The sequence below is a fragment of the Oncorhynchus nerka genome, linkage group LG26 (assembly GCF_034236695.1).
Source record: "Oncorhynchus nerka isolate Pitt River linkage group LG26, Oner_Uvic_2.0, whole genome shotgun sequence".
NCBI lineage: Eukaryota > Metazoa > Chordata > Actinopteri > Salmoniformes > Salmonidae > Oncorhynchus > Oncorhynchus nerka.
The window spans coordinates 4,969,253-4,982,808 of record NC_088421.1 but is presented as its reverse complement, the minus strand read 5'-3'; the positions used below and the strand labels follow the sequence as shown (position 1 = coordinate 4,982,808).

Here is a 13,556-nt window from a genome sequence, read left to right as displayed (position 1 = left end):
GCAGTATGACCTTGTAAAAACACATTTTAACTTGTTTAAATACTAACCCTACATTGTACTGTCCCCTATTACTAAACCTATCTTGAAGTGATGATAGTGTGTCAGACCACCATCTTTTTAATAAAAAAGTGGATGAACATTATGAAATGTCACTGTTTTCCTCTTTCATACACATTAGCATTAATTTAGTGGGGGTGGGGGGGGGAGTCTACGTCACTGTGGACGCTTGCAAGCTCAATCAATCCATTGCTAGATAAATTGCGTGTTTGTGCTACCCGGGATCCCATAACCCTAACCTAAACTCTTACCTTAGCCATTGTACATTTCTACTTCCATGGGGGGAGACATCCCAAATAGCAAGTACCATTATGTATGCGTCCCAAATGGCACCGTATCCCCTACTTTTTACGTAGTGCACTATATATAGGGAATAGGGTGCCAGTTTGGACACATATAAATACACTTGATTAATCTCCTACATTGTCATTATCTATGCTAATCAGACCTCCTTTAATTGAGCCGTCGCTGTCGGTGATGAGCTTTTCAAATTCAAATGGTCGTTAGTTAAAATGTTGGAGGGACTTCACTTGTGTGGGCTTGTAAAAATGATTCGCAATGCCATATCTGATATGACACATCAACATGGTTATGGAAATATAATAGCATGGTGTAGGTATAGGACAAGTTAATCAGTCACTTGTGTTTTGACAGAGCAGTCATTAATATTTTAGGTCTCACTTCAATTGTTAATGTATGCAGAGTATATGTTTGCATATCATGACTCTTGGTGTGTGTGTGTGCATGACAATAAGCAAATTACCCATATTCATATGCCATGTGGCTCCGAGGAGCCGTAGGTCAGCTGAAGTGGGGGGGGCGTCAGAATTGTGAACAAAAGACGCGGCTGTCCCAATACGAGGCTGTGGCCAGTGTGTGTGAAGTGTCATTAGCTAGTGATTTTCCACCCCACATTTGACCACCTGGTTCTCTTAATTAATTCACTCCCTCTCGTCCTGATGGTGTGCATCCTTTTCATTTTGCACGGGGTGCAATCAATTCTCCTATAATGTGTACGGGAGTGCAGCTGTCCGAAAATCTAGTTTCTATTAATGAGAATTGAGGGGGGTGCTGGAAGCTACACGCAACTTATGATGATTCTGATGAACTCAAGGATATTGCCTTTACTGTTAAGGGTATAACTTTGAAGACGTAATTAACGACCTGAAATACGTGCTCAAGAAAAAATGTAGGCCCAAAATAATGTTAGTGTGTTTACAATGTTAAAGGCCTCTTTATCTTTCTCTATGGTGTGTGCGATGTGTTTGTGTGTGTGTGTTTCTAGATGGCTGTTGTACTATAGTGTCTGAGAGATGTTCAGAATTGAGCAGTTCTTTTTTAAATGTATAACTTGCCTAGCAGTTCTCCTGCTCCTTTAGTACTTCCTGTTGTTTTCATGTGTTCGGCCTTCTCATCTGAGGATGGAGTCAGAAACTCTTAGGCAGCAGCTAAATCCTATTATGTGTAAGGTTGTCACGATACTCAACCCTACACAACCCTAATTAGTTGTATATGCAGGTCTGAAGACTTGAGATGCTCTAGATCAGTGAAATTACACACTAGTTGTTTCTCTCAGCAGAGGTAAGCTAGATTGATTTATTTTTATTTGAAAGTTTAACAAAATACATATACACACCTTATACATTTGGAAACTTGCCAGGGATGACAGTCAATTACTTATTTCCATACAGCAGCAAGATGGAGAAAGAAGTCGATGGACGGCTGATTTTCGACTTGGACATGATATAGCCCATCATGGATTAGTCCGGTCCATGATTTGGATGGTCTGATAAAGGCCTATTCAATTCTGATAAAAATGTTTGCTTTTGATTTAGACTAAATGCTCTCCAATCACTCGAAACAAGAGGGCCAAATGAGGTGACTGCCGCTTTGATTGGCATATCTCTGTACACACACACACACACACACACACACACACCATCAAATGTAGCCTACCTAGGCCATGCATGTCACCTGTGGGGTCCCTTGCATGCATACATACATAGCCCTTATACTGACCTGGAGTGTGGGGTGTTACTTTCTGGGCCGGGTGGCATGAGAGAACCGATGAGATGGACAACTAGTGCACTACCTGTCCTGCCCGCCCCTCACCCTCTCCTCCCTGTTACCCCATGTCCAGATGCTGGCCAGAGGAGTCGCCGGCGCACTGGGGCGGATCAGATGACCCCGCAGAGGGAGGGGAAGCTGGGGGGGGCACGGCAGGGGGTGGCCTGCCGCTCAACTTCCAGCACAGGTCAGTAGTGTATAAGTCTACCGGACCCACAGGACCGACCGCATGCCCCATGAAAGCACGAGCACCACACCTGCTCCTGCTCATACCCCCCCTGACTCCCACCTCCCTCCATAGCCCCTCTCCCACTCATCCAGCAGTGATTTTTCAAATTAAAAAAAAACATTTTTACCTGAGCAGCTCTCGAAAATGTAAGCTCAGTGAGACAAACCTGTGTAAATAAAGGCTACATAGAATTAAGACCCACATACAGGTGGACACAATTATGCGCTCGCTCGAAGGAGTAACGTAACGAGCGATCCCCTCGTTATTGGCAGACTCATCAATATACACTTCTTGTCAGCAAAAAAATACTCACGCATTTCCCAATATGATATAGCCTAGGTTAGGCCTCCTACATGGACACGAGTGGAGTTGAGGTTAGGTGTTGCCTACTCATATTCATTTGTCTTGGTTGTTTTCATTCTCCCTCCGATCCCTGTGTCGGGTCCGTTTTCAAAAGTTTATCAGTTGAACACTTTGTCCATCTCTCCTTTTGGGTAGTATTATTTTTAACCTGTATTATTTGGTGATTTATTTATTTTTGTTATCCATCAAATCCATGAATGTACGTTTTAGCTGTCGTGTATTTCAGCACATGATCTCCTAATGTATTTCATACGTTTGAAAATGAGATGTTTTGTGGTTTATAAATAGGCATAGATGATAAAAAAATCCTTAAAGGTTCCCTTCAGATGAGGACCACAGCTCTAGGGACATGACACTCTGGAAGGGCCCAATATTAAGCTCTTCACTGAAGCTGCACAGATCAGAGCAATGATGAATATGTGAGTCATGTTTCTATGTGTGTGTGTACAGGGATTTTCAGACTTTAATGTCAAGGCCTCTTAAATATTATGAGCCCCTGGGCAAGAACCCCCTGCTAAAAAAATGAATTTTCACAAGCCGCCATTTAAGTTCCTGAGAGCAGCATGCAGCTCGCAAGCTTTGCAATGACTACCAGTGGTAATACTGCTATTCCACACATTTTGCCATGAGGTTGAGAGAGAATTTTTGCTGTTTAAAAGCAAATGTCCTACTATTCTACACATTTTGGCGTGGCTTAAGACACATTCATATGCTATCTGAGCAGTTTGGGTCTTTAACAAAGTTTTTTTTGGGGGGGGGGCTGCCTCTGGAAATATTAATATTTTGTGGGGGGTGGGGGGGTGCCCTGTGTGCCCGTCAGTAATAAGGCCCTGACTACCACTGCTGTACAGTTTGTGCGCATGTGTGAGTGAGCACTAAGCAGTGATGGTGCATGGCCCATTAGTTTGTTTTAATTGAATATTCTAATTGAGAGTTTATAATATAATTAAAAGTCAAGTGTCACTGAGTGGGTGTTCAGCAGAGTATGCTTTCACCAAAAAATTGCTGTGCGGGTACAAAAGTAACATGGCTTGGGAGGGAACTTTACTGTCCTACGGGGACCAAGATATTAAAATCTATGTGAAACTGGATGTCTTCTAGACCTATATCTTTGTCATTCATTAGTATCAGAGCTTGTAACCCAGATGTATATCATTTCTTTGTTTAATTCATGTGGTAATACAACTGTTTTCCTTTTTTTGTGTGTATTTTGTTTATATTAGCTTTTAGAAATCCGCTAATACAGAACCTTGCTCAACTAGATCAACGCTGGATGGGACTAACCTCATCGATTCCAACCTAGCTCTCTTTTCCTTGGAATGGCACATGCTATGAAATGACTAGAAGATGTACCTGCATCTCCTTATCTTACCTCCAACCCGGTCTCTCTTTCTTCTCCCCCTCGCCCTCTCCTTTCTCGCCGGTAGGAAACACGCCCTGAACTGTCACAGAATGAAGCCCGCCCTCTTCAGCGTTCTGTGTGAGATCAAAGAGAAGACGGGTGAGTCTCCACTTCCCTTTTTTTGTTCTCAACTCTCATCCCAGTCTGCCTGAATCCCAGTACGCTACAATTTCTACTGAAATGTGCACTCAATAGGAATTGTTTTTTAACGCAAACACACATTTCTGTGAAAACAGACTATATGGTATCTTAACCCCCACCCCACCCCACACGTTTCAAAGCATTGGATTGGTGTAAGCATGACCTGTATTTCCAGGTTGTTTGTTTCAGACATAGGCCCTATGGGTGCCTCCATTGGTTCGTTAATGGTTCCCTTGGCACCTGGTTCATTACCTATTTATACCTCAGATAACACTGTGTATTGATCTCATTGGTTGATTTGGTAGCTGAGGTTCGAAAGGAAATTAGATGGTGGTTTTTGTTATGCTGAGGTGATCTTAACCTGCTGGAAGCGATCGCGCTAATTTCATCAATGTGGAGTACACTTTACTTGTCTGGGAGCAATTTCAGTCAGGGAAAGGATCTGTGACCATACTTTTATTTATATATTTATATATATGTGTGTGTGTGAATGTGGACACCCCTTCAAATGAGTGGATTCGGCTACGAGGCACGCCCGTTGCTGACGGGTGTATAAAATTGAGCACACAGCCATGCAATCTCCATAGACAAACATTGGCAGTAGATTTGCCTTACTGAAGAGCTTAGTGACTTTCAATGTGGCACCGTCATAGGATGGCACTTTTCCAACAAGTCAGTTCGTAAACTTTCTGCCCCGGTTAACTGTGAGTGCTGTTATGTGGAAGTGGTAAGCCACACAAGCTCACAGAACGGGATCGCCGAGTTCTGAAGCACGTAGTGTGTAAAAATAATTAGTCTTCGGTTGCAACATTTATTAGCGAGATCCAAACTTTCTCTGGAAGCAATGTCAGCACAAGAACTGTTCGTCGGGAGCTTCATGGGTTTCCATGGCCGAGCAGCCGCGCACACAAGCCTAAGATCACCGTGCGCAATGCCAAGCGTTGACTAGAGTGGTGTAAAGCTCACCGCCATTGGACTCTGGAGTAGTGGAAACATGTTCTCTGGAGGGATGAATCACACTTCAGAATCTGGCAGTCCGACAGAGAAATCTGGGTTCGGCGGATGCCAGAAAAACGCTACCTGCCCCAATGCATATTGGCAGCTGTAAAGTTTGGAGGATGAATAATGGTCTGGGGCTATTTTTATTGTATTTTTGTTCATGGTTCGGCTAGTCCCCTTATTTTCAGGGAAGGGAAATCTTAATGCTACAGCATACAATGACATTCTAGACGATTCTGTGCTTCCAACTTTGTGGCAACAGTTTGGGGAAGGCCCTTTCCTGTTTCAGCATGACAATGCCCCTGTGCACAAAGCGAGGTCCATATAGAAATGGTTTGTTGATCGGTGTGGAAGAACTTGACTGGCCTGCACAGAGCCCTGACCTCAACCCCATCGAAAACCTTTGGGATGAATTGGAACGCTGACTGCGAGCCAGGCCTAATCGCCCAACAGCAGTGCCCGACCTCACTAACGCTCTTGTGGCTGAATGGATGCAAGTCCCTGCAGCAATGTTCCAACATCTAGTGCAGGGGTCCCCAAACTTTTTCCTGTGAGGGCCACATAACTTTTCCCTTCTCTGATGGGGGGCCGGTGTCAGTTTGTAACAGAAAAAGTGTGACGATCGTAGGGGAGCTTAAAAAATGTATTGTTTTCCAGAAAGCCACACATAACCAAATAACCCTTTCCAGGTTCTTTACAGAAAAAAAGTCAGGAAACAAATAATAACACTATTAATGAAATAAATAATAACTAAATAACCCTCTCTGAGTTCTTCACAGAAAAAACAGGAAATAATAACTAAATAACTCTCTCTGGGTTCTTCATAGAAAAAAAAGCCATGGAACATTAACTTTCTGTCGTGCCATGCACAATCTTAACAGATAAAAGTTCAGCTCAGTTGTCAGAGCAGAATCTCTCTGACACATATGAGCAGTCTCTTAAAGTTCTTCTGTTCCTTCCTTATAATCCTTTTGTAGGTTCCAGTAGGCTTGTAGACACCGCTGTTTTGCAGCTCTCTCTCATCAACTTCCCTGTGAAAACCACAAAAGAAGCAGGTTGAGAAACTGAACTAAGTGATACAGCACCTACACAGCACAATACATTTCACTACCAGTATGGTTGTAAAGATGGATTTTATCCCAGTAGATTTTTATTATGATTATATTTGTTTATGCTCAGAATGACTCATTCAAGTCAGAAAAGTGAGCTTACCTATGTATGTTCATCAGTGTGAACTGTGGGCCTGCATCTGGCTGGTGAGAAGTTGAATATCAGGTTCCATTCTAGTTACAGCCAGTCTCAAGCACTGATGCAAATGTTCATCTGTCAATCTTGATCTCATCGGGGTTTTCAGCAGTTTCATGCGAGAAAAGGTTTTCTCGCAGATATACGTGCTGCCAAAAACTGTGGACATTTTCATTGCGTGTTTTTTGATGTTTGGATATGTGTCGTTTGGGAGGGCGGCATAGAAGTCAATGAGACTGTTGGGCTTGAATGCGTCTTTCAGAACATCACAGTTCTGTAACTCAGCCAACTCAAACTGATATGAAGGCTGGGCTTCATCAATGTCGGCAACAAAGGGGTTCTGAAAAAGACGGATTTCTTTTGCATGAACATGTAGTTCACTGAATCGCACACCGAACTCCGCCTTCAGCATTTCCAGTGCTTCCACGCACTTTTCAGCTGGGAACGGGACCGCTGGGTTCTCTGTCGACAGGTTTTGGGTAGCAGGAAGATGGACGAAGTTGCGCTTTTCACTTGTTCCAAAAGCAGCGCTAATTTCACCTCAAATGCTTTTATGTGTGAATACATGTCGCAAATGAGTTTCCCCTCGCCTTGTAGCTGCAAGTTAAGGCTGTTAAGTATTTCTGTCACGTCTGTTAAAAATGCGAGGTGCCATTTCCATTCTGGGTCGATCAGCTCTGGGACCGTTTTGTCTTTTAAATGAAGAAATGCGTTAATTTCGGTAGCAGCTCGTAAAACGCCTCAAAACTCTGCCCGGCTCAGCCATCGGACCTCTGTGTAGTACAGCACATTTCCGTGCGTAGACTCCAGTTCAGACAGGAATTCTTGGAACTGCCTGTGTTTAAGTCCCTTTGCTCTGATGAAGTTTATGCACGACACCACAACCTTCATTACAGAATCCCACTTCAACACTTTGCAGCACAGTGCTTGCTGGTGAATTAGGCAGTGGACTCGTAGCGGGCGGTGAGACCCCTTTTTCCAACCCCCGGTTCATGCGTCCTATTAGACCGCGAGTTTCGCCCACCATGCTAGGAGCCCCGTCAGTCGTGATGCTAGCTAGCTTTGACCAGTCCAGGTCCAACTTCTCCATGGTTTGGCACACTTTGTCAAAAATATCCTCTCCCGTTGTAGTCCCTTTGAGACTTTGGAGGGCTGCCAGCTCCTCGCATATCTCAAAGTTTGCGCTAACTCCACGAATAAAAATGAGCAGTTGCGCTGTGTCTTGCGTCCGTGCTCTCATCCAGTGCTAATGAAAAAAGTCAAATTCTTTCGTCTTCTGCTGCAGCTGGGCATATACATTACTCCCGATTTCTTCAACGCGTCTGGTGATTGTACTCGCCGACAGACTTACGGCATTAAATGCATCTTTCTTCTCGGGACACACCTCCTCCGCGACAGCATCCATGCATTTCTTAACAAACTCTCCGTCAGTGAAAGGCTTACCGCTTCTTGCTATCAGTTTAGCAACCCGAAAGCTGGCCCGAACGGATGCCTGGTTCAGCTGAGCTTGGCGTACAAATGTATTCTGCTGAGATAGTAGTCCACTTTTTAGCTTTGAGAGTTTGTCTGCTCGTATTTGGCCTTGCAAGCTATCGTACTTGTCTTTGTGACGGGATTCATAGTGTCGGCGAAGATTGTATTCTTTGAATACCGCCACCGTCTCTTGACAGATGAGACAAACAGCCTTTTCTTTGCATTGAACAAAAAAAAAATCGTTTGTCCACTGCAGGTTAAATACCCTGCATTCTGAATAAATTTTTCTCTTACCTAACCGTTTCGCCATTATTCCGTTCTCTCTTTGACAGGGCCGGGCCTAGGATTTTTTTTCTGGAGGCCAAATAGGAAAAAAATTCGATAGCGTCTCTGGTATTGTTCAGAGGGCCGGGCCAAATGTGCTGACGGGCCGTATCCGGCCCGCGGGCCGTAGTTTGGTGACCACTGATCTAGTGGAAAGCCATCCCAGAAGAGTGCAGGCTGTTATAGCAGCAAACGGGGGACCAACTCCATATTAATGCCCAGGATTTTGGAATGAGATGTTCACCGAGCAGATGTCCACATACTATTGGTCATGTAGTGTAGCTTTTCCAGACCAGCCGTGGCTCTCATTGAAAAGTTCTCCGTTCCTATCTTATTAGCTATTCCAGTCAGCTAGCTAGCGGGCAGCTCTCTCTGGCATTGTTCAAAGGAGGAGGCCAGCTCAGGAGTGGATGGATGGATGGCAGATTGATGGTTGTGGTGACTAGCGTGGGAGGAGATGGGCTGGGCTTTACAGCTACCTGCCCTCCTTTCTCTCCACTCTTTTACCTCTCTTTTTCATGGATTCTCTCCTTTCCCTGCCTTAAATTACGTCCCCATCCTCCTCTGCTCTCTCCTCTCTTCCCTCTCCTTTTGCAATACAGTTTGAAAGTGCTGCTGCACTGCTGCCTGTTGTGGTGACCTTTCAGTAGTGCATTATTGCTCTCTCCTCATAGGACCAGACTAAAGGGTAGGCTTGAATGGGTGGGGGATAGCCTGTTGCCCAGGCAACTTGTTGCCCAGGCAACTTGTGGCCTTATTTACCCTATTGCCATTCACTTCGATATTTCACATTAAGCCTTCTAGTGGAGAGAGGTCTGAAAATGTGGGGATGGAATTGAGGCGGTGGGAGTTATAGGTTATATCTGGTTGGTTTGGATGTCACCTTCAGCTTTGCTGTGGTTATTAAATACACTGAACAAAATATGTAAATGCAATAATTTCACTGTGTTCATATAAGGAAAACAGTTGAATTAAATAAATCTATGGATTTCCCATGCCTGGGAATGCAGATATGCATTGGTTGGTCACAGATGCCTTAAAAAAACCTGGAAATGGCATGGATCAGAAAACCAGTCCGTATCTGGTGTGACCACCGTTTACCTCATGCAGCTCTGCACATCTACTCGCATAGAGTTGATCAGGCTGTTGATTGTGGCCTGTGGAATGTTGTCCCACTCCTCTTCAATGACTGCGCGAATTTCTGGATATTTGCGGGACCTGGAACACGCTGTCGTACACATTGATCCAGAGCATCCCAAACATGCTCAATAGGTGACATGCCTGGTGAGTATGAAGGCAATGGAAGAACTGGGACATTTTCAGCTTCCAGGAATTGTGTACAGATCTTTGCGACTTGGGGCTGTGCATTATCATGCTGAAACATGAGGTAATGGTGGCAGATGAATGGCACTACAATGGGCTTCAGGATCTCGTCACGTTATCTCTGTGCATTCAAATTGCCATCCATAAAATGCAATTGTTATCTTATGTGTTGTCTTATGCCTGTCTATACCATAACCCCACCGCCACCATGGGGCACTGTGTTCACAATGTTGACATCGGCCAACCGCTCACCTACACAATGCCAATCACACAGTCTGCCACTTGCTTGGTACAGTTGCAACCGGGATTCATCCCTGAAGAGGACACTTCTCTAGCGTGCCAGTGGCCCTACGAAGGTGAGCATTTGCACACTGAAGTCGGTTACGACACAGTCAGGTCAAGACCCTGGTGGAGACGACACACACGAAAATGAGCTTCCCTGGGACGAATTTTGACAGAAATTATTCGGTTGTGCAAACCCAGTTTCATCAGCCGGATGTGAAGGTCGTTGGGCTGGCGTGGTTACACATGGTCTGCAGTTGAGGCCAGTTGGACGTAATGCCAAATTCCCGAAAACAACGTTGGAGGTGGCATTTGGTAGAAAACAGCTCTGGTGGACATTCCTGCAGTCAGCATGACATTTGCACACATCCTCAACTTGAGACGTCTGTGGCGTTGTGACAAAACTGCACGTTTTTAGGTGGCCTTTTATTGTCCCCAGCACAGGGCGCAGCTGTGTAATCATGCAGTTCAATCAGCTTCTTGATATACCACACCTGTCAGGTGGATGAATTATCTTCGCAAAGGAGAAATGCTCACTAGCAGGGATGTAAAGAAATATGTGCCCCAAATTGGAGAGAAATTAGCTTTTTGTGCATATGGAAAATGTCTGGGATCTTTTTTTATTTCAGCTCATGAAACATGGGACCAACACTTTACATGTTGCGTCTTATATTTTTGTTCAGTTTACTTGCATCCAATGCAAAGCGGCTTGTTGAAGTGTTACAATACCTGTGGTTGTATGTAGGCCAATGTTATGGTCTATCATCTTCACCTCTGCTCCAGTCTGCTGGCTATTCTGTATTTAGTGCCCCTCTTCCTACCAGATGCGTCTAGGCCAACCTGCTCTGCCATTGCCCTGTATCTCCACAACACAGTACTGTACCGTGCCTTTAACACGTGCATGATAGGGAGATTTGTAAGTCGCTCTGGATAAGAGCGTCTGCTAAATGACTTAAATGTAAATGTAAATGATGTGCCTCTGGAATGTCAATAGAAATGATCCCTTCCTCCTGCTCTCTGTATCCCTCTCTCTCTCCTCTCCTCCTCTCTCCTCTCTCCTCTCCTCCTCTCCTCTCTCCTCTCCTCTCCTCCTCTCTCCTCTCCTAATTCAATTCAAAGGGCTTTATTGGCATGGGAAATATGTTTACATTTGCCATGGCAAGTTAAATAGACAATAAACAAGGGAAATTAACAGTCAACATGACACACAAAAAAAGTTAAAAGAATAGACATTTCAAATGTTACAATGTGCAAATAGTTGAAGTAAATAGTTGAAATCGAACTAATTTAATGTAGGAAGAAAGGTTGTATTTACAATGGTGTTTGTTCTCCACTGGTTGCCCTTTTCTTGTGGCAACAGGTATATGAATTAAATACTTTTTTCTTTACATAGTTGAATGTGCTGACAACAAAATCACACAAATTATCAATGGAAATAAGATGTATCAACCCATGGAGGTCTGGATTTGGAGTCACACTCAAAATTAAAGTGGAAAACCACACTACAGGCTGATCCAACTTTGATGTAATGTCCTTAAAACAAGTCAAAATGAGGCTCAGTAGTGTGTGTGGCCTCCACGTGCCTGTATGACCTCCCTACAACGCCTGGGCATGCTCCTGATGAGTTGGCGGATGGTCTCCTGAGGGATCTCCTCCCAGACCTGGACTAAAGCATCCGCCAACTCCTGGACAGTCTGGTGCAACGTGGCGTTGGTGGATGGAGCGAGACATGATGTCCCAGATGTGCTCAATTGGATTCAGGTCTGGGGAACGGGTGGGCCAGTCCATAGCATCAATGCCTTCCTCTTGCAGGAACTGCTGACACACTCCAGCCACATGAGGTCTAGCATTGTCTTGCATTAGGAGGAACCCAGGGTCAACCGCACCAGCATATGGTCTCACAAGGGGTCTGAGGATCTCATCTCGGTACCTAATGGCAGTCAGGCTACCTCTGGCGAGCACATGGAGGGCTGTGCGGCCCCTCAAAGAAATGCCACCCCACACTATGACTGACCCACCACCAAACCGGTCATGCTGGAGGATGTTGCAGGCAGCAGAACGTTCTCCACGGCGTCTCCAGACTGTCATGGCTGTCACGTGCTCAGTGTGAACCTGCTTTCATCTGTGAAGAGCACAGGGCGCCAGTGGCGAATTTGCCAATCTTGGTGTTCTCTGGCAAATGCCAAACGTCCTGCACGGTGTTTGGCTGTAAGCACAACCCCCACCTGTGGATGTCGGGCCCTCATACCACCCTCATGGAGTCTGTTTCTGACCGTTTGAGCAGACACATGCACATTTGTGGCCTACTGGAGCTCATTTTGCAGGGCTCAGGCAGTGCTCCTCCTTGCACAAAAGCGGTCCTGCTGCTGGGTTGTTGCCCTCCTACGGCCTCCTCCACGTCTCCTGATGTACTGGCCTGTCTCCTGGTAGCGCCTCCATGCTCTGGACACTACGCTGACTGACACAGCAAACCTTCTTGCCACAGCTCGCATTGATGTGCCATCCTAGATGAGCTGCACTACCTGAGCCACTTGTGTGGGTTGTAGACTCCGTCTCATGCTACCACTAGAGTGAAAGCACCGCCAGCATTCAAAAGTGACCAAAACATCAACTAAGAAGCATAGGAACTGAGAAGTGGTCTGTGGTCCCCACCTGTAGAACCACTCCTTTATTGGGGGTGTCTTGCTAATTGCCTATAATTTCCACCTGTTGTCTATACGAGCACAACAGCATGTGAAATTTATTGTCAATCAGTGTTGCTTCCTAAGTGGACAGTTTGATTTCACAGAAGTGTGATTGACTTGGAGTTACATTGTGTTGTTTAAGTGTTCCCTTAATTTTTTTGAGCTGTGTGTGTGTGTGTGTATGTATATATATATATAATGGTCAACTGATTGTGATTTTTCAATGCCGATACCGATTATTGGAGGACCAAAAAAAGCTGATACCGATTAATCGGACGGTTTTAATTTTTATTTATTTATTTGTAATAATGACAATTACAACAATACTGAATGAACACTTTTAACTTAATATAATACATCAATCAAATCAATTTAGCCTCAAATAAATAATGAAACATGTTCAATTTGGTTTAAATAATGCAAAAACAAAGTGTTGGAGAAGAAAGTAAAAGTGCAATATGTGCCATGTAAGAAAGCTAACGTTGAAGTTCCTTGCTCAGAACATGAGAACATATGAAAGCTGGTGGTTCCTTTTAACATGAGTCTTCAATATTCCCAGGTAATACGTTTTAGGTTGTAGTTATTATAAGACTATTTCTCTCTATAGCATTTGTATTGGATGTTCTTATAGGCACTATAGTATTGCCAGTGTAACAGTATAGCTTCCATCCCTCTCCTCGCCCCTACCTGGGCTCGACCCAGGAACACATCCACAACAGCCACCCTCGAAGCATCGCTCCACAAAAGCCGCACCCCTTGCAGAGCAAGGGGAACAACTACTCCAAGTCTCAGAGCGAGTGACCGATTGAAAAGCTATTAGCGCGCACCCCGCTAACTAGCTAGCCATTTCACATTGGTTACACCAGCCTAATCTCGGGAGTTGATAGGCTTGAAGTCATAAACGGCTCAATGCTTGAAGCATTGCGATGAGCTGCTGGCAAAAAGCACGAAAGTGCTGTTTGAATGA

The 13,556-nt window shown here is 44.6% G+C and overlaps 1 protein-coding gene across 7 annotated transcripts in view; it reads left to right on the top strand.

The window, feature by feature from the left end:
• The window catches only part of LOC115110088 (pre-B-cell leukemia transcription factor 1-like), a 56,787-nt gene that overhangs the window by 3,542 nt on the left and 39,689 nt on the right, over nucleotides 1–13,556 (top strand). For 4 of the 7 annotated variants that reach the window (XM_029635435.2, XM_029635434.2, XM_029635438.2 and 1 more), the window contains exons 2-3: nucleotides 2,198–2,311; nucleotides 4,144–4,217. In XM_029635435.2, the coding sequence (XP_029491295.1) occupies nucleotides 2,198–2,311; nucleotides 4,144–4,217 (188 nt within the window). The remainder of the gene's footprint in view (nucleotides 1–2,197; nucleotides 2,312–4,143; nucleotides 4,218–13,556) is intronic. The other 3 variants (XM_065010011.1, XM_029635436.2, XM_029635439.2) reach the window with 1 other exon arrangement.